The sequence below is a fragment of the Solanum dulcamara genome, chromosome 2 (assembly GCF_947179165.1).
Source record: "Solanum dulcamara chromosome 2, daSolDulc1.2, whole genome shotgun sequence".
Classification (NCBI taxonomy): domain Eukaryota; kingdom Viridiplantae; phylum Streptophyta; class Magnoliopsida; order Solanales; family Solanaceae; genus Solanum; species Solanum dulcamara.
Window position 1 is genome coordinate 37730724 of NC_077238.1, and position 22847 is coordinate 37753570.

Genomic DNA, 22847 nt, shown 5'->3' on the forward strand with positions numbered 1-22847 from the left:
CTACTCATAATAAGGAACTCATAGTTGAAAACCCCATAAAAATAGGCCAAGAATCAAGGTAGAAATCAATAAAAACCAAATTGGAAATTTCAAGAAAAAAAACTCCAAAATCTCAATTAAAACTATATTCAAGGATAAAAGGAAGGAAATTCATAGATAAATGATGGGGAATTGAAAAAGAGACTTAACCACAAGATATTCCTCAAGAAATTTACCTAAAATCATCTTTTCCAAGCTCTAAGTTGACAACAATGGTGGTGTTTCAAAAATGGGACTATTTTCCTGACTTAACACTATTCACACACAATTTGTGCATTGCGATCATGAGCCATGTACTCTCACAATCGCGAGCGTTAGGAAAATACTCTTCGCGATCGCATCCCCACCTTCCGCAATTGCGAAATGCAGAGAATTGAAACTTTACAATCGCGTGTATAGTCTTCATGATCGTGTAGAGTAAACATTGGGCAGGTCGCGAATGCGAAGAACAAAATCACCTGCACCAGAAACTAGACCACAGCTGAATGCTAAGTCCAAAAATGCTCTCAGTTGTACACTCAAAAATCATTTGGTGTCTAATAAAAATAAATCGAATATGCTGCTACACTGAATTCGATATTCTGAACTCAATGGAATCATCAGATTTCTGAAAAGAAGTCATTTTGACCAAAATACCCTCTTATATCCCTTATAGGCTTAACATTTCACTATGTATTAAGACTTTAACACATTCAATCACACAACCTAAATAAATAATACTTGGGGGAACTAATAAAATGGTAATTTTGCATAAATTTTTGAAAATGACCCACAAGGTCATTACAGCATCCACCACTAAAAAGGATGTTCATCCTCAAACATAAGATAAAGAAAAGTACCTTGAGTCTCAAAACGTTGAGTGTACTGGGCCCGTATATCAGACTCTAACTCTCATATCGCCTCCTCAATAGGCCAATGCCTCCATTGCACCTTGACCGAAGGGATCTCCTTAGTCCTGAGCCTACGAATCTTTCCATCTAGGATAGCTATCGGCTTCTTCTTATAAGTCAAATCCAGACCCAACTTTACCGCATCATAAGAGATCACACGGGACTCAATCGGTATGTACTTTCAAAGCATGAAGATATGAAACACCGGATGGATAGCTGATAATCTAGGGGGTAAATCCAACTCATAAGCCACCCCACCCTCTCTTTTCAAAATCTCGAATGGGCCAATAAAAATCGGGGTAAGCTTGCCATTCTTCCCAAACCTCATAATACCCTTTATGGGTGATATTTTAAGCCATACGCAATCACCCACTTTATAGCATCTTTAAGTAAGTCAGTATCCAATGCATCAACCACAACTGAATCAAACCACCCAATGGATGACTGACACCTACGACCATACAATGCCTCAAATGGTGCCATCTGAATATTGGAGTGATAATTGTTATTATAGGCAAACTCCTCTAAGGGCAACTGTTAGTCTCATCGCACACCAAAATTAATCACACAGGCCCTAAGCATATCCTCCAACAGCTAAATAGTCTGCTCTGACTGGCCATCAATTTGGGGATGAAATGCTGAACTCATCTCTAATTGTGTGCCCAAACCACTCTATAATGCCTCCCAAAACTGAGAGGTAAACACTAAACCCTAATCCAAAACAATAAAGATAGGCACCCCATGCAACTTAACAATCTCTCGAAGGTAGATCCTAGCTAACTGGTCTGCATTATAGATAGTATTCACTGGAAGAAAATGGGATGATTTGGTCAATCGTTCCACAATCACTCAAACATAGTCATATTTACCCAATGCCATAGGTAATCCAGACATGAAGTACATAGTAATATGCTCTAACTTCCACTCGGGAATTGGCATCTTTTGTATAGAACCACCCAATTTCTAATGCTCATACTTCACCTATTGGCAATTCAGATAGTTAGCCACAAAATCAACAATGTCCCTCTTCATGCCACACCACCAATAGTGTTGTTTCAAGTCAAGAAATATCTTTTCCACTTCCAGATGAATCAAATACTTGGAACAATAAGTCTTCTCCAATATCATATGTACCTAATCACCAACCTTTAGCACACAAATACGACATTAATTCTCAAAAATCCTTTCAGGTCAAGAGAGGCTGATTTTTCTTCACCACTCAATACTTTGTCTCGAATGGTCCTCAAATTGCCATCTTCAAATTGGTGTGTTAAATTTGGTCCATCAAGGTAGACCTAGCATTCACAAAGGCCAAAATACTAGAATGTGTAGAAATATCAAGTCGGACTAACTGCCTAGCCAATAACTAAACTCCAAAGCAAAAGGCCTCTTATTTGCCTTAAGGAAGGCCAAACTACCTATACTTGGTGCTTTACGACTCAAGGCATCTGCTACCATATTAGCTTTGCTTGGATGATAAAAATGGTGATGTCATAGTGTTTCAATAACTCCAACCACCTATGCTTCCTCATGTTTAAATTTGGATGGGAGAAGATATACGTAAGTCTACAGTGGTCAGTAAAGACCTCACAATTCACACTATAGAGATAGTGCCTCCACAACTTCAGAATGAACACCACTATCGCCAACTCTAGGTTATAGGTAGGATAGTTCTTCTTACGTACCTTCAATTATCGAGAAGCATAAGCTATAACTCTATCCTTTTTCATCAAAACACCACTGAATCCGACTCCCAAAGCATCATAAAATACAATGAATGCCACACCCTCCTCGGGTAAGGCTAGAATAGGTACTCTTTGAGCTTTTGAAAGCTCACCTCATACTCATTAGTCCACTGAAATGCTACGCTCGTTTTAGTTAGCCTAGTCAATGGAGCGGCAATAGAAGAGAATCCCTAGATAAACTGACGATAAAAGTCTGTCAACCCAATAAAACTCCAAATCTTGATAGCCAAAGTAGGCCTAACCCAATCACGAACCTCTTCAATCTTGGGAGGATCGGCCATAATATCATCCTTGGTCACGACATGACCCTAGAATGCCATGGACTCAAACCAAAACTCATATTTGAAGAATCATATAATTTCTTCTCTCTCAATCTCTAAAGGACTATCCTCAAGTGCCTAAGATGGTCTGCCTTATTCTTGGAATAAACCAAAATGTCATTAATAAACATAATTAGAAATGAGTCTAAATAAGGCCAGAATACTCAGTTTATTAACTCTATAAAAATAGTCTGGCCATTAGTCAATGCGAAGGAAATAACAACAAACTTATAATGACCATAACGTGTCCTAAAGGAAGTCTTCGGGATATTAGACTCCCTAACTCTCAATTGATGATAACCCGACCTTTCATCAATTTTAGAAAACACTAATGTACATTAAAGCTGGTCAAATAAATCATCAATGCAAAAAAGAGGGTACTTGTTCTTGATGGTGACTTTATTCCACTGTTAATAGTCAATATGCATCCTCATAGTACCATTCTTCATCTTCACAAACAAAACTATTGCACCCCATGGTGATAAACTAGGATGAATAAATTCCTTCTTTAACAAATCTTCTAATGTTCTTTTAGCTCCTTTAACTCTGCCAGAGCTATTCGATAAGGAGAAATAGAGATAGGATTAGTGTCCGGCTGTAAATCAATCATAAAATTGATATCACGGTCAGGAGGAAAAACCAGCAAGTCTGTGACAAATATATCCATAAACTCTCTCACCACTCTTGTAGTCTCCAAAGGAGGTGATACCATAGTGAGATCATGTACATGAGCTAAATAAGACAAACAACCCTTATCCATCAGACAACAAGCATGAATATAAGATGTCACCCCCTTTGGATATAAACTTTGATTACCCTTCCACACCAAGATAGGCAAATCGAGATAAGCTAAGGTCACGATCTTTATATAATAATCTAATATAGCATGATAAGGATATAACTAGCCCATACCCAATATCATATCAAAATCAAGCATGTCTAATAAAATCAAGTTTGCACAGGTCTCTCTACCCAAAATTATCACCAAACACCGTCGATATACCCAATTCACCACTAAGGACTCACCTACCGGGGTAGAAATAGCAATAGGCACAGTAAGAGGCTCACATACATAATCACTACCCATATCAAAATATGTCGACACATAAGAATAGGTAGACCTTAGGTCAAATAATACTAAAGCAAGATACTGGCAAACCGGAACAATATCTGTAATAACTGCATCGAAGGCCTCCACCTCAAACCTACCTGGTATAGCATAGCATAATTGACGGTCACCTCTAGCCTATGAACCACCACGATCTCCACCTTTAGCTCCACCCTTGGTGCCACCTATAGTGCCTTGTATAATGCCTCTAATGGCTGAAGTGGGAGTAGAACAAACAACCGATGTCTCGGGCTGCTAGTAGAAAAGTATCTCTAGGGAAATCTTGGGCCTTATGCCCAAACCCATCACATATAAAGCAAACTCGAGGTCCTAAACCCTGTGGAGGATTACTAGAAGTGCCAATATGGCCTTCAGAGCCAGAAGAACCATAATAATTCGTCTGACCCAACCTAGGACCATCTATACTATCTAAGCCTTGAATAGCTGCCTGGACCAGTATTTCCTGATAGCAATGGGCACCTGAACCTAAATACTCCCTGTCTCTGAAGGAGTGACTATCAAACTGACCCTACCGATGGAACCTCTTGGCACCACCCTGTCTAGCATGTTGAATGCTCTTAATCATCTTAGAGTCGTTAATAACACTCTGGAAGGTACCACTAGATAACACAAGAGAAGTTGTAGCCTCCTAGAGATAACTCGAGAATCCCTTCACCAGCTTGCAAATCTGTTCAAACTCAGTAATAATACTAGACATGGCATAACGAGACAACTCATAAAAGTGAGCCTCATACTCAGATATAGATAAGGAGCCCTGCTCTAATCTATCAAACTTATCTCGGCACTGGTCACGGAGGCTATAAGGCATAAACCTCTCAAGGAACACCTTAAAAAACTACTCCTAACTTATCATAGGGGAGCCAACAGGTCTACGGGCGATAACTAATCTCCATCATCCTTATCCACCCTTGTGAACTGATATGAAGTATAGGCTACTCCATGAGCCTCAAGAATGCTCAGGTTGAACAACCTATCCTGGCACTCAGTTAGAAAATCATAAGCCTTCTCCCCTGCCATACCATCGAATTTGGGAGGTGCCAACCTAAAAAATCTCTCAAAGCTCTTATGCTCAGCTACTGATATGGCAGCACTAGCAAAAACTAGCAGAGCTGCAAATCTTGGGGGTATGATATAAGGCTTAGAAGAAGATCCCAGAGTCTTGAACTAACACTAAGCCCCTGAATTGGTGGCATAGTACCAATTCTGATAAGAGAGCCTAAAGTATTTGGAAGAACACCAAGAGTCGGAGCACGATCTAATCTAGCCAATAATCTAATCAATAACTCCTGAAGCATCAGAGCACTATCGGGAACTGCTGGAAGGTTGGGATGGCCTCTACTCCTTATCCTACTACTTATAATCATCCTCGTGCTCATACACTGGCTCAGGTGATGGAATTCTAGATCAGCCATGAATAGGTGCTGCTCCCTATCACGACCCAACCCCGTAGGCTGCGACTAGGGTCCAACTTAGACCCCCGTGTACTTATCTATCGACTATTGTCAAATTAGACTATGTATAACGTGATACTGCTCACAAAAACCTCAATGGGTTAAAATTTTTCATATTCATATAGCCTCCTAGATATAGGAACCAAACACATGAACCTAGTGGGTGAGAAAATATTCATACACGTGTAGCCTCTTTCATTTATATCATGTCATGAAAGGAAAAGCTAGCCGACAAGGCTGCCATAACATAATAGCTTTTATAACATATCGCATAGGCATAACCGAAATAAACTCCTAAACAACTCACACACATATGTCTACACACCTCTAAGAATAGAGATGACAATATATAGTGGGACAGGGCCCCCACCGTACCCCTGCATAAACAAATCTATACATTGCAGTACCAGTACCCAAAAGCTAAGCTCTGAAATAGAGGAGCACTTCCAATATAGTTGAGCAGAAATCCTAAGCTGGTAGATCTCCGAAATAAACATCTGTACCTACGGGCATGAAATACAGTCCCCCAAAGAAAGAGGGGTCAGTACGATACATATACTGAGTATATAAGCATACATAACTGAGATAACAACTGAAACAGGGATGCAGGAAACCAAGTATAGCATTTAATAGGGTACTGTACTTGCATCTCATAAAATAAAGTTATGTACACCATTATCACGTACCGTATCCGGCCCATCCGGGGACTCGGTGTTACAAACACATCATCTATCATGATAGGCATATACATATTATTAGCCTTGTGGGATGTATAGCGCAATCCATGTATATAGCAAGCACATGTCGAGGAACAATGGCCCGATCCATATGTCATATGATAATGCTGAGGTACGATGGCCTAATCCGTATACGACATGATAATGCCGAGGTACGATGGCCTGATTCGTATAATATATAATAATATCGAGGTATGACGGCCCAATCTATATACTACATGATAATGCCAAGGTACGACGGCCCGATCCATATAATACATAATAATGCCGAGGTACGACGGCCTGATCCATATATTACATGATAATACCGAGGTACGACAGCCCGATCCATATAATGCATAATAATGTCGAGGTACGATGGCCTGATCCATATAATGCATAACCTATCGTGGAATGTATGACCCGATCCTTACATAGTAAAATATATCGAGGTACGGAAAACTCTGTAAAAATATCAAACATCCCACATATATCATCATAAAGCATATTTAAGAGCCCCTAGGTATAGGAGCTTATACATCCCAACACTATTCAACCTATAGGAGGCTTAAGGGTCGTATTTCAACTACTTCAAGGTCCTTATCATTCAGAAGTGGGTACAAGTTATGAGTTACGTCCAGAATCTATAAATAGAGCTATCTTCAAATTTATGTTCTATATTATATATCGTCCAGTCTTTCTAAGAGTAGGAAAAGACGACTTTACATGTACCATCTCCTATCACATAGAAGACTTTGAAAAGTAATGACTCAACTTGTAATCAGTAGGAAGGGAACAAGAGCCTTAACTCACACTCAGAGTTTTAAGAGTGGAATAAATTCAAACTTCATATACATAATACTTACACCTCAGTCATGCCAAAAGAGAGGAAGAATAACTTTACATACACTACTTCTCAACATATAGAAAACTTGAGGAATGGAAGCTTAACTACTTTAAGAGTCTTAACATTCAACAGTGAACACGAATTATGAATCATGAATCATGTTCAGAGCTCATGAATAGAGTTACCCCAAGCTTCATACACATATCACTTGTCACTTAGATCTAAGACATGCCCAAAAGAAAGAACAGATAGGCTTTACATACTTATACCAAAACATGCCAAAAGAAGGAATAGCTTTACGTACTTATGCTAAAAACATGCCAAAAGAAAGCTTCACATAGCTTTTACGGACTTCTCTTAATCACGTTCTCATCGTCGTCCTCTAAACCTATTTAACATGGAATCAATACGAATATCAACCCCCTTAGACCTTTCCAGCATCTTATATTACCTACGAGTATTCACAACATTCATTTCCTCGCTCGCCTTCTCGACTAGTTCCTTAACTAGTTAAGGCGTTAACATAAATCGGGCAGCACCTCCCCTATAATATGCCCTATCCGAATTTTCAATTACACTCCTAATAACTACAGCCAACCAACAACAGCAACCTACAGCACATGTATAAGCAGTTCATACCAACATAATACAACACAAACTGTAAATGACTCACTCGAAACCACGATACCAAAATAGGGTTTCTAGTTTCCATTTTGCAAATCCTTTAATTATACAAAATGGGGGGTCGGGTGGCTACAACCAGCAGATCCCACACCCCTTTTAGTATATTTTTAGTCCCTGTAACACAACACCACAACCTGCAGTACCACACCATAAGCACAACACCTTGCTTCGGCTACAATTCAACTATAGCGACTCCAATTTAGTTTGATTTTAACGTCCAGCATTTATATAAAGTTCTTACACTTCCAATAGCATAAAAGATGTATAAAACACCATATTATAACACCATAAACTTCAAATTGAAAGGAAAGACCTTACCTTCCCTGAAATTGGCCAAAACTAGCCAAAACCTAGCCTCGGAAGTTCCTTAGAGTGCTGAAAAGTAGTGAACTGTTTGTGTCACGTTTTTGATGCTCCAAATAGAAATTGTTCTCTATTAAACACCATCATATCACCGTAGGATACCTTAAATAATTAATTTATGGAACGAAATCAGGCCTTACCTCTTTCTTGGCTCAAACCCGTAGCTAATCTCTCTTTTTCTCTAGCTTTGTGTAAGTTTTTTTCTAAGTATAGATGCTGAAATGAAAAATTAGTCAGCAATATATAGTTATATACACCTCCTTAGAAGGTTCCATGTGTTATCCCCTAAGGGTGACACATGGCAGCTCCCTAGGGTGCCATCTCAATCATGCACCAAATCCAAAACCGCCACGTGGTAGCGTGGGCCCCACCTCAAGTAGGTGTGTCACCTACTTGGACCAAGTAGGTGCATCACCTACTTAGGCAAAGTAGGTGCATCACCTACTTAGTCAAAATAGGTGCATCACCTTCTTTTTTCTGAGTAGGTGCTACGCCTTCTTCCACCTCTCCCGTGGGTTCGTAATCTCGTCTTACTTTAGGAGCCTATGTAATCCTTGCTACGTAAGCTCAGCATGTACTCCAATGGCTTAGTTATGTAAGTTGTCCAAGTTGGTAGCTTACGTAAGTAAGTCGAGTCCTACGACTTGTTATTTTGGTCTCCAACTCATTTCAAATCCTTATAGACCTATTTCCAACCTTCACTCTTAAAGGGCGTCACGTCCTCCCTTCCTTAGAGTTATTTAATCATGTTATAGATAATCTGGGTCACATGATAACTTTTAAGAAGCTTAATAAGACGTTCCAAAGCATAAAGGCACGGGGTATAACACTCCCCTAGCTCAGCCTCATCCCTAACTCTACCACATCCTCTACCTTTTCCGTGAACTGGGGCTTAGGCAGCTGGTGCAGCCTCACTCTTAGCGACTCTGACTCTAGTCCTTACTATCTATACAAAAGGAATAGATTAGAGGTATACAACATTTGATATGAATAACTCGCATAAAAGGAATCAAAAGAAGGAATTTATCCAAGTATCTTCTAGCATGTGAAAGATAAGTACGGACGTCTACATACCGATCTGCAAGACTCTACTAGACACCCTACTCTTTAACTTATGAGACCAGTGAACCTAGTGCTCTGATATCAATTTGTCATGACCTAAAAACTGAGGTCATGATGGCATGCATCCCAAAACCCATTCCGATGTGTAAGCCAAAAGGCAAAATCATATGAGACTTCCAAAAGGGAAGTCAATCCATAATAAATACAATAAAAGGGCAATAATAACGAAAATAAATCCCAAAATCTGGTGTCATAAGTGTAAAGAGCATTTAAATACAAATATGAGTCTGAATACACAGTTTAAGTCTATGAATATAGAAAAGACTAAAAATGAAAGATGGACTAGCGGCGATCTAGATCCCAAGATTCGCTGGAATGAACTACCGCTGAACACCCTGGCTATTATCTGCATCAAAGGGGACACAGAAGTAGGGGTGAGTACAAACCACATGTTCTCAAAACTTAACCTAAGCATGATATTCACCCTCAATAGACAGTAATGGAAAGGAAAATCCATGGGGCATCATAATATCAATTATTAGTCCTAAACTATACTACGACCCCATCCCAAAGTCTATAACATAGAACTTGAAAAATCACCCCAGCTAAGCCCCAAGAAGGATAGCCAAACCTACCTAAATTGTCAAAACCGCACTCAAATGCTCGATCAAACAAACAACCTTTGAATTCAACACTCGAAATGATAACCCACTATTAAGAATGAAACATACACATCATAAGGAGTCCTATGATACCCATATTGATAGGTTTTGAAATTAGGGGTAAAATAGTCCAAAAATTGATAACTATCGAAAAGTGTCAAACTGGAATTTTATTAAAGAATCACGTTCTACTCATAATAAGTAACTCATGTTTGAAAAACCTATAAAAATAGGCTAAGAAACAAGGTAGAAATCAATGAAAAGCGAATTGAAAATTTCAAGAACAAATCCTAACACTAGACTTATTCAAGTATTAAAGGAAGGAAATTCATAGATAAATGGTGGAAAATTGAAAAAGAGACTTACCCACAAGATATTCCTCAAGAAATCTACCAAAAATCATCTTCTCCAAGCTCCAAATTGACAACAATGATGATATTTTGGAAATGAGACTATTTTTATGACTTAAAACTGTTCACGCATAATTTGTGCATCGCGATCGCGAGCCACGTACTCTCGCGATCGCGAAGCACTGGAAAAATACACTTTCTGATCGCGTCCCCACCTTCTGTGATCACAATACATAGAGAAGTGAACCTTCGCGATCACACGGATAGTTTTCATGATCACATAGAGTAAACATTGGGCATGTCACAAATGCAAGGAATACTTCGCGAAAGCGAAGAAAAAAATCACCTGCACCCAAAACTAGATCACAACTGAATGCTAAGTTGTATATTCGTAAATTAGTAAAGCTTCGTGGAGTCCCCTTATTGATTATATTGGATTAAGGTACTCATTTCACTTCATATTTTTGGAAGTCATTTTAAAAGGGTCTTGTCACAAAAGTTAAGCTAAGTATTGTTTTTTATCCTCAAACCAATGGACAAGCCAAAAGAATGATTCAAACTTTGGAGGATATATAGAGGGCGTATGTGCTTGATTTTAAAGGAAGTTGGGATGAACATTTGCCATTGATTGAGTTAGCCTATAATAATAATAGTTATCATTCTAGCATCCAAATGGCTCCTTTTGAAGACTTATATGAAAGAAGATGTAGATCCCCGGAGGGATAGTTTGAAGTAGGTGAGATGGCATTGATTGGTCCTGATTTCATAGTTGATTCAATGGAAAAGGTAAGGCTCATAAGAGAAGGATTACAGACGGCTAAAATTCACCAAAGTCCTATTCGAACAATAGAAGAAGAGAGCTTGAATTTGATATTAATGATTGGGTGTGTTTGAAGGTTTCACCTATGAAGGGTTTAATGCGTTTTGGTAAGATGGGAAAATTGAGTACATAATATGTAGGACCTTATAGAATATTAAAGTCTATGGTATTTATGGTATTTATGTTATTATCTAATAATATCTACTATTTTTTATGCTTTGATTATATTATTGTTTGGACCATTTTCGTTATCTACTTATCTACTCTAATATTCTTGTCTGACCTTTTTCTATGCTTCTATTGAGCCGAGGGTCTTTCGGAAATAGCCGTCCTACATTGGTAGGAGTCAGGTCTGCGTACACTTTACCCTCCCCAGACCCCACGATGTGGGATTTCACTAGGTTGTTGTTGTTGTTGTTGGCAAAGTGGCATATGAGTTATATTTTCCATTTAATTTGGCTATAGTTCACCCGGTATTTCATGTATCGATGTTGAGAAAATTTGTGGGTGGTCCAAACTCTGTTGTTCCATTAGAAAGTGTGAACGTTGAAAAAAAATTAACTTACGAGGAGGTTCCAATGGAAATCTTAGACCAAAAAGTGAAGAGGTTAAGGAATAAGGATGTTGTGTCCGTCAAGGTGTTGTGGAGAAATCAACAAGTAGAGAGTGCTACATGGGAAGTGAAAGCGGATATGATAAAGTGTTACCCGTATCTCTTTCCTTCCACTCAAGCCTAAGGTACTAAGTTATTTATGATTAAGTCGATTAAACTCATACGTTTTGGTTTTGTATGTCTCTCATATGCATGCATGTTATGAAGTTAGGTTTTAAAGTCATGATTTATGTTATGGTTTAAAAATCTCATGGTCTATGTTTTTCTATATATCATTGTATTCATGTTGGGTTGCTACTCATTATTTCATGTCCTTTCTATGCTAAGTTAATCTCATTCGAGGATGATTGTTCCTAAGAGGGAGATATTGTAAGACCCCAGAAGTCAAAAAGTGAGAAGAAAAAAAGAATCTCAAAGAAAGGAAACTGACCCAAGGTCTACGAGTCAGTCTACAACTCATAGAGACTATTACAAATTGTAAAGACGACTCGTGTAAGTAAAGATAAAGCTGGAAATTTGGCTAAGGCAAGTATGAGGGACTACGAGTCATTTGACGACTCGTGAAAGAGTCTATGACTCAAAAAATCCAATCGTCATTACAGGGTCTGAGGTCCCATAACTATTTCATCTCAAGGCCTCTTCTATGACTCAACAAGATGAATCATAGAGAGGATTATGACTCATAAAGTTGAGTCATAGAAGAAGTTTAGATAAGGCAAAATTCAGAGTTTCTTACGATAGAAACTTCAATGACTCGTAGAGGCGAGTTGTAGCAAAACATTAGAGACTTGATTTGTAGGGTTTTTCCAAAACCTGCAGGATGAGTCGTCTTGACGACTCATCACTATTCCTATGACTCGTAGGAGTCCTTTCGTAGGTCCAAATTTCAGAATTTAATAAAAGGTAACTCTGTCTTTTTCCAAGTTCGATTCAATGAACCTAGACACTTTTATGGCCAAGTTCAAAGTCTATATATACCTAATTCTTCAAACTCTCCTCCTATTCAATTTACTCTTCAAATTTTCCCTAAGGCAAGACCAAGAAATCCTCTCAAAGCTTCTTCTCCAAACTTCAAGCTAGGGTTTCAAATTCATCAAGGCTCCTCTTTAATTCTGAGTTGATTTCATCAAAGTATGTGGGGATTGATCCATAGGTTCCTTTCACCCATGGAGTTCCAAGGTTTTCCTCAAAAATCTCATGAAATTTTATTAGCTTTAAACTCTATTTTTGATAAATCGTGTTGGGCTGTTTCAATTACATTTTTAATTATTATCAATGATCATTATAAGTATGCTTCTACGTAGATTACATGATTTCAAGTTGAATTATGAATGCCCTCATGCATGACGTTATTTTCAATAATGATATACATGAAGTATGATTATAGAATTCAATGATTTCAAAGTAATAGAATTCAATGATTTCAAAGTATCCTCATGGTTTTTATCCATATTGACTATGTATATGAGTTTTTCTCTAAATTCAAGTATGAACTATGATCATGGATTACAATTATGTTAAAAATATGAATTCTATGCAAGTTATGAAGAAAGGTGACTTAGGGCCCTATGTGGTGATCTAGAAACCTAATGACATGAATTACACAAGTATGATTTGTGATGATGAAAGGCCAATACGCACATTGCAATTATGTTATGAAATGAGCTATTCTATGAGTTTCAAACCTATGATCAAGTCTATGATATATGTTAACTATGATTACTATGTTATGCTATGTATTCTGTGGGATTTGACTTAACATCAAGAGGACTTGAGGTGGAGGTCCTACCAAAAGCCTTAGTAGCAGCCTCTAGTCCCTTAAACTATGTGTCATCGTATGTTGCCTTCATGGCTTAGCTAGTGGATCCACATATAGCCTATGTACATGACCCGCCTAGCAGGATAAAGTCTATCTTGGCAAGTAATTCTCCTTTCTTCTGTTGTATGGGGAGACATCGAAATTTCATGTTATAGCTCACATGGTCTTATTGGGGACACAATGGGGCATAGCCAGGAGCTTGGACAATTTCAACAAGGAATTGGACTCACTAGCTATCACCAATATGTTGGTCAAGAATTAAACCTCAAATCTCAAATTGAAAAATATCATAGTTGACACTATTTACTCTCTCACTTCATAATTTTTACATACTTAGCTTAGAGGGCTTACATTATGGGTAGTATTTAGTCAGGTGCCTTGTTGCAGCCTAGGTGTCAAATTTGGATCGCCATAAATTTGGTATCAGTGCTTTTGTATTTTATTGTTTTTTGAAATCATGGAGAATGTCTAGTAAGACCTTATAAATCTATAGGAGATGTCAATACTTATCGTTGAGGGGTTTAAATCAAGATTTCTCAAGTTCCATATTACTAATAAGTTGATTGTTATCTAATAACAAGGGTAAAGACATTGAATTCCATTAAGTAAATCAAATAAACATTTTTTCGCATTCTTCTCAAGTTCACAAGCATTACAAAAATATGATATCAAGTTATCATTTTTCAAGAATTAAACTATGTTTTCTAACTTTTAACTATCTTTTTTAGAAAAAAGAATTTAAATTAATTATTTTTTATAATTTTACCTCATACTAGTATTTTTTTTTAATTTCATAGACTTCAAATATCTGAAGATATAAAGCATAATTATGTTAGTAAATATAATTTTTTTAATCAAAACTTAAAGCCCATTACTAAAGTTTGGTTTTAGATCGCCAATCCTCTTAAGCAACTTCTGTTTAGAAATACTTTTACTTATAAAACAAACAATACTTACAAGCTAGCTTATCCAGATTATAAACTTACTCAAACGTCCTTCCTAATCATAAATGGAATACACATGTCTTATTAAATAATCAATGGTAGAACTAGTGTTTATTGGTCATTTGTTGGCTTTATTTTTTTAAAAAAATAACTGTATTTTTCTGTAAATTTTCATAATATTATCATAAAATTCTGTTTGTTTGTGTAATTTAAAATTTTATCATAGTAACTATTTTTCAATTACAGAGAGAGACAGAAAAATGGTGGTTTATGATTCTTACCCAATCAATGTGACATAGTAATAGTAAAAAATGGTAGAGAGATAGGGATGCTAGTTTTGGATTTTTGGTCCTGATTGAGCTAGAAAGTTCTTAGGCAACAAAAGACAAAAAGACAAGAAGTGAAAATAGAAGAAGAGTAGTGGGCCACCAGCAATGATGATTAGCTTGGGAAGTAGTTGAGAGGTTATTGAAGAAAACAAGTTGAGAGTGGTGGTGGCCAGTAAACTTTTGGCTTAATGATGACTGTTTTAGCATGCCTATTCATAGGCAAACCATTAGGGAATGACACATTGATACCCACACCACCTTCTATGACAGAAAACATGTGCTCCCTGTGCCCATTTTTCTATTAGGCATTCAAATGAAACAAAGGACAGAAGAATTAAGGAAAAACTTTCCTCACACACTAAAAAAAAAAAATTATGTTCCTGTATCGATCTTTGCTACTGAATTGGCTAGTTAGTCCTTTGGACTGGCTGCATTGAATTTATTTCATTTTCTGGCACTTTGTATACCTCGACATTCTTCCTTTTAATGATAAGATGATGCTCGTAAGAGTTTTAAAGTCATTTATCCACCATTATTTTCAATAAATAAAACTGTCACACATAAGAACAATTCTGATTTGACACTTGGTGTATATGTATATCTCTCTCACACACATACACACACCCCTATATATATATATACTTTAATTATATCTATATATATGAGTTAGTTTTGGCTAGTTAAAGGAGAAGAATGAAAAGAAACAAGTTGTGTAATTGGTGGAACTCAATAAGTTGATAAGCAGCTCCAGAACTAGTCTTCAATTTTTTTTTCTAATATAGGGGATTAACTCAATCCATTTAGTAAATGAGAATTACTTTTCCAATATAGAGATTATTGTGGGAAGAATGGGTATCCTTGTTCCTTGTTTCAGGTTTTTCTATTTCCCATGAAGTTAAATCTTAACGTTAGGATTTGCTAAATATTTAGAAACAGCAAAGAGGTCTTACGTCTAGTAAATTAAAAGGACTAAACTATTTATATTTGAAGGACAATTTTAAAATTACCTCAAACATTAGGACCATTATTTTTGTTATTTTCTCACCAAAAGGCATGCACAGACTGCCAAGATGATCATGGAACATGTGGAAAATCAAAGAACAAGAAAACAGTGTTATGATAAGTGGGCTCCATCCATGGATTAGTCAATAGTCAACTTAATGGTCAACAGCTATTGTGATATTATATACTTATTCGTTATTGTTTTTTTTTAATTTTATTTTTGGTGTGTTAACTTCTTCATGAACAAAAAGAGCAATCTAAACAATCAAAAGATGTTTGGTACATTCACAAGTCTAATAGTAGGATTTTAGCCATAAATTTGATTCCAAAAATCATCCAAATACCCAATTTAATTCGGCTAAACCTTTTAGCTGTCTAAGATATTATTCTTTCTTTTTCTTTTTCAATGGTACGTACAATTAGCCAGATAATCCTTTGCTTTTTTAAAAAAATAAATATTGTCCTCAAAGAAAAGAGTATATATATCACATGGATTCTAGAGCAATATACCCATATGTTCTATAAGAATAATGTTTGTGTCCTTTCCTCATTATTTTTGCCGATTATCCCCACAGTAGAAAATAGGAATACAGTATATATATATAGACATGTGTCAGCTGTCATACACAAAATATGATTTCAAGTATATACACTTCAAGTGTAAAATGTGCCTTTTGCACCTAACAAAATAATACATCTGTTATAACAAGTCTCTTTTAATTATTTTAGATTTTCAATCTACGACTATTAAATGAAGTTATTTGTTATTATCTTTTACATATCTGAATTGTGTAAATATTTCTTACATTGGGATCGTTTGGTAGAGTGCATAAGAATAATGTAAAATATAGTGTATTAGTAATGCTAATACAATAATGTTGAGATTGTTTTATGCAATGTTTAGTGTTATTCCTCCTGTATTAAGGTTAGTAAACCAAAAACTATAAAGATGAAGAAAAAAGAAGTATTCGAGTCCACAAAATTCACTGTGTGTCCTAAGAAATTTAATCCCCTCACTGTACCCGAGGTTATGGATTATTTTCTTCCAAGATAAAATGGATAAACTATTAAAAAAGTAGTGGTACCTCAAACTTCAATAATTTCAGCGAACTCAAAAGCCAGCAACAAAATCACATAAAGACTCGACTTTATTTGTAAGAAAATATATGCAGAAGAGGGAGAAATTCAATGTTTAAAAATGAGAGAAAAATTCTCTATTTATAGACAACAAAGAATAGTGTGAACAGGTGCTTATTGTGGCTTATCGGAAAAGTCACAACACTTCACAAAAGTCACAACCTTTCAGAAAAGTCGCAACTCTTCAAAAAAGTCACAACTTTTTTTTTTGAAAAAGTCACAACCTTTCAGAATGGTCACAACCCTTTTAAAAAGTCATAATCTTTCAAAAAGGTCATAATCTTTCGAAAAGGTCACAACCTTTCATTTCCCATTCACACATTTAAAACCCAAAAATCTCCCTCATGAATGGGGAAATGGTTATTGTTAAAACATATGCATGAAAAATTGTGTGATTTGTAAGTAAGAATTAATTACATCTGGATAAGTAGGTTTCCTTTGAACTTTTTCCGTAGTGAACATATATCGGATATACTCGGTCAATCGATAGATTTGATATCTTTGAACCGTCGAGCTTTGGTGTATACGTAGACAACATAAGTCACACAATCAACCCTTTAACTGTTTTTGGTTCTCATTGTTTTGTTCGTTTCATCCATGAAGACTTCTTGGTTCATAAGTGCATAGAGAACTGGCCTTACCGGATTTTCCTTGAAGCGGCTTACACTTCACACTTACATAGGTGATATCTAAATGTGTTATCCCATAGAAACACCATTTGATATGCCTTGTATCAAACTTAGATATCATTAAAAGGTCCTAATGCCCTATCCTTGTTACTGAACATTGTCGCATCATAAGAATGGATCATAAAAATTATTTTGACAATGTTGAACCATCATCAATGACTTTATTTGATCTCCTTGAACCTAGATCTTGGGATCTCCAGTCTTCTAGGTAGAGTTAGCTCCACGATGATTTATCCTCGGCCATAGTCCCATTTCCTTTGATGATCGCTCAACTCCTTCTCTAGTTAGGCCTTTTGTAAGCGAATCTAACACATTATCCTTTGACTTTACATAGTCAATTATGATAATTCCACTAGAAAGTAGTTGCCTAACGGTATTATGTCTTCGTCGTATGTGACAAGACTTACTGTTATACATAACACTCCTAACTCTTCTTATTGCATCTTGACTATCACAATATATGCATATAGGAGCCATTGATTTAGGCCAAAATGGAATATCTTCTAAGAAATTTCGAAGCCATTCTGCTTCTTCACCGGCCTTGTCTAAGGCTATAAACTCAGACTCCATTGTAGAGCGAGCTATACATGTTTGTTTGGAAGATTTCCAAGATATCGCTCCTCCACCAATGGTGAAAACGTATCCACTTGTGGAGTTAGTTTCAGTTGACCCAGTAATACAATTGCTGGATACTTATTGTAATACAAAGCAAAGTTTTGAGTGTGTTCTAAATATCCCAAAATTTATTTCATTGCCATCCAATGATTTTGGTTGAGATTACTTGTGTATCGACTCAATTTAATTATAATGCAAGCTATGTCTGGTTGTGTACAGTTCATGATGTACATCAAACTTCCTAATGCTCTTGCATAATCCAATTAAGCTTGACTTTCACTTTTATTCTTAGCAAGATCAAGGTTCACATCAATTGTTGTTTTTGCACTTTTGAAGTTTAAGTACTTGTATTTTTCAAGTACCTTTTGAATATAATGAGTTTGAGACAATGCTAGACCTTGAGGAGTTTTGTGAATTTTAATTCCCAATATCAAATTGGCAATTTCTAGATCTTTCATATCAAATTTACTAGAAAGCATACGCTTAGTAGCATTTATGTTTGCAATGTCGTTATTCATTATTAGCATATCATCCACATATAAACAAACAATGACAACTTTGTTTGGAGTGTCTTTAATGTAAACACATTTATCAGACTCATTAATCTTAAATCCATTTGTCAACATGGTTTGGTCAAACTTCGCGTGCCATTGTTTGGGGTGCTTGTTTTAGTCAATAAAGTGACTTAACAAGTTTGCAAACTTTATTTTCTTTACTAAGAACCACAAAGCCCTCGGATTATTCCATGTAAATTTTTTCCTCCAATTCTCCATTTAAGAAACCTATTTTTATATCCATTTGATAAATTTCAAGGCCATTTACTGCAGGTAGTGCAATTAACATCTGAATTGATGTAATCCTAGTTGCATATGAGTATGTATCAAAATAATCAAGGCTTTCTTTCTATCTAAATTCTTTGACAACAAGTCTTGCCTTATATTTGTCAATAGTTCCATCAGCTTTCATTTTTCTTTTGAAAATTTATTTTGAACCCAAAGGTTTGTTTCTGGGAGGAAGATCAACCAATTTCCAAGTATGGTTTCTTAAAATTGAATCAATGACACTATTGACAACCTCTTTCCTAAAAGATGAGTCCGCAGCGGACATAACTACTTTGAATATTTGAGGCTCATGTTCAAGAAAAAATATTATAAAATCAAATTCAAATAAAGTAGATGTCCTTTGACGTTTATTGTGCCTTGGATTCTCTTTATTAGGTACATTCTCCTTTGGTTCTTCTTGAGGTCGTTTAAAACCTTCACTAGATACCTCAAATCTAGTTTTATACGGATAGATATATTCAAAAAATTCAGCATTATCTGATTCTATTACCGTATTGTCATGGATATCCAGATGTTCAGACTTATGAAGCAAAAATCGTTATGCTTTACTATTTGTAGCATATCCAATGAAAACACAGTCCACAGTCTTAAGTCTTATTGTGACCCTCTTAGGTTTAGGAACTTGGACTTTGGCTAGACACCCCCACACTTTGAAATATTTCAATTTTGATTATCTTCCTTTCCATTTCTCATATGGAATAGACTGTGTTTTATTGTGGGGAATTCTATTGAGTATTCGATTTGCTGTAAGGAAGGCTCCCCCCCCCCACACACAAGTTTTGTGGTAAACTTGAGCTTATAAGTAAGACATTCATCATTTTCTTTAAAGTTCAGTTTTTCCTTTTTGCAATTCCATTTGATTGAGGTAAGTAAAGGACAATAGTTTGATGGGTGATTCCATTTTCGAAACATATTTCTGTAAAAGGAGATTCATATTCTCCACCTCTATCACTTTTTATTATTTTTATCTTTTTATTCAACTGATTTTTAACTTCAGTTTTGTATTGTCTAAATGCTTCTATTGCTTCATCCTTACTATTCAACAAATACAACAATAACAACCCAGTGAAATCCCACAACGTGGGGTTTGAGGAGGGTAAAGTGTACGCAGAACTTACTCCTACCAAGATAGGACGGTTGTTTTCGAGGGTCCCTCGGCTACTATTCAACAAATAGACATAACAATATCTAGTGCAATCGTCAATAAAAGTTATAAAATACTTTATTCTACCATGAGTTGGTATTGACTTCATATCACAAATGTCTGTGTGAATTAATTCTAAGGGACTGAAATTCCTTTCAACAGATTTATAAGGATGCTTAGCAACTTAGATTCAACACATACTTGATATTTTGATTTATTGCACTAAAAGTTAGGCAATACATTTAAGTTGATCAGTTTTTGTAAGATTTTATAATTGACATGTCCTAAATGCGAATGCCATAAATTATTTGACTCAAATAAGTAAGAAGAAGCTTGAACTTTATTATTATCAACAACTATTACATTCAGTTTGAAAAGGCCCTCAGTGAGGTAGCCTTTACCTAAATACATTTCATTCTTACTAACAACTACTTTGTCTGAAACTAGAAAGCACTTGAATCCTTTTTGTATAAGAAGACCGACAGAAACTAAGATCTTTCTCATTTCTAGAACATGAAAAACTTTGTTTAGCACCACCACCTTATCGGGTGTCATTTTCAAGAATAATCTACCATATCTTTCAACCTTAACATTGCAGAATTTTTCATATAGATAGTCTCATCAGGTGCGGTAGGGGAATAAGTAGCGAAGGCTTCTCGGACCGCACAAACATATGATGTGGCTCCTGAATTAAGCCACCATTCTTTGAAATTTTCTACTAGGTTGTATTCGCTCAGCATTGCACATAAGTTTTCAACATCCCAAATCATATCAACCATGTTGGCTTGATCTTTCTTCTTTTCCTTCTTGGGAGCACGATTTTCCACAGCCTTACGTCTAGTTTTTTTACAGTTGTGGCAGTCTTCTTTGAACTTCTTTTTACTAGGATAGTTCTTCGGTCCATAAGATTTATTCCTCTTTTTTGATTTATTTGGACCATCCTCAACAATATTTGCTTTCATAATTGTTGAGTTTCCTCTAGCCTTCTTTTCGGCAACCTTGTTGTCTTCCTCAATCCTAAGACGAACAATCAAGTCTTCAAGAGTCATCTCCTTTCTCTTGTGCTTCACATAATTTTTGAAGTCTTTTCATGAAGGAGACAATTTCTCGATTAATGCCACTACTTGAAATATTTCGTTTATGATCATAACTTCAATGGATAATTTAAAATCAATAACACATTCAACAATTTTAATAATAAAACTATTGAATTTGATCATACCTTCTGTCAGGAGATTATGAATAATGACTTGTAGATCTTGGACTTGAGACATCACAGTCTTACTATCAACTATCTTATAGTTCAAAAATTTTGCAGCCACAAACTTCTTTAAGCCTGTATCTTCAGTTTTGTATTTCTTCTCAAGAGCATACCAGCGTTCTTTAGAGGTTTTACAAACACTGAAGACTTTATACAAGCCATCTTTCAATCCTTTGAGTATGTAGTTATTGCAAAGAAAATTAGAATGTGTCCATGCCTCAGTCATAATAAACTTTTCATTGTTAGGAGTTTCTTCCTCTACCATAGGAACATCTTCATTTATAAATCGTTATAGACTGAGTGTAGTCAATTAGAAGAACATCTTCTGCTGCCAACGTTTAAAGTCAATACCAGTAAATTTTTCAGGATTTTTTGGAGTAGCCATTGCTAAAGAAACTGGTGTTCTACTGGTTGAATGAATTGTGTTTGCTTCAAAACTTGATATATTTGTATCTCCCATTCTGGTTGACAAAACAAAAGTAGTATTAAACAACAAAATAATCAAATAGGGATTTTTGTTTAACTCGATGAAGTTTTTATATTCTTCAAACCGAGAAAAACAAAAACTCAGCTAACTTGATGAAAATTTTATTTCTTCGAACCAAGTTAATCACTGGAGTAGAAAGTCTTTCGATTTTAGTCTCTAACCCTCCAAACATAATATAAGATGAAGCAGAAATATAAAACTTGTTTCTAGTTTAACGATGAAGTTTTTATGTTCTTCCAATCGTTAACCGAATGAATCTTGAATACTGATGAAGTTTTTATACTCTTCAAATCAGCATTAGATTTATAGACAGAGTAAAAAACCATAAATGTTTTAATCTCCAGAACCGTAAGATACAAGAGATAATAAAGTAAATTCCTTAAGTTTGTTATTCCTCATGTATTAAGGTTAGTAAACCAGAAACTATAAAGATGAAAATAATAATAAAAAGTATCCGAGTCCACAGAATTCACTGTGTGTCCTTAAGGAATTTAATCCCTCACTGTACCTGAGGTTATGAATTATTTCTTCCCAAGATAAAATGGATAAACTATTAAAGAAGTAGCGGTACCTCAAACTTCAATAATTTCACCGAACTCAAAAGCCAGCAATAAGATCACACAAAGACTCTACTTTGTTTGTAAGAAAATATATGCAGAAGAGGGAGAAATTCAATGTATAAAAATTAGAGAAAAATTCTCTATTTATAGACAACAAAGAGTAGTGTGAACATGTGTTTATTGCGCCTTATCAGAAAAGTCACAACCCTTCACAAAAGTCACAACCTTTTAGAAAAGTCGCAACTCTTCAAAAAAGTCACAACCTTTTTTTTTGGAAAAGTCACAACCTTTTGAAATGGTCACAACCCTTTGAAAAAGTCACAATCT

General features: G+C 35.8%; 1 protein-coding gene across 1 annotated transcript; it reads right to left on the reverse strand.

Annotated features, from left to right (window-relative positions):
* Window positions 1–20769: 20769 nt before the first annotated feature.
* Window positions 20770–21933, reverse strand: LOC129871232 (uncharacterized). The gene is made up of 3 exons (XM_055946133.1): window positions 21825–21933; window positions 21435–21731; window positions 20770–21296 (listed from the first exon to the last, which is right to left on the reverse strand). The coding sequence occupies exons 1-3, from the start codon at window positions 21931–21933 to the stop codon at window positions 20770–20772; spliced, it is 933 nt and encodes a 310-aa protein (XP_055802108.1).
* Between the last annotated feature and the right edge of the window lie 914 nt (window positions 21934–22847).

Coding starts and splice junctions, on each gene's coding strand:
- LOC129871232 (XM_055946133.1), bottom strand. CDS start 21,933: ATGGGAGATACAAATATATCAAGTTTTGAAGCAAACACAATTCATTCA. Junction 21,732..21,824: donor AAATCCTGAAAAATTTACTG/GTATTGACTTTA, acceptor TTCCTATGGTAG/AGGAAGAAACTCCTAACAAT. Junction 21,297..21,434: donor TCATAATCTCCTGACAGAAG/GTATGATCAAAT, acceptor CTTCATGAAAAG/ACTTCAAAAATTATGTGAAG.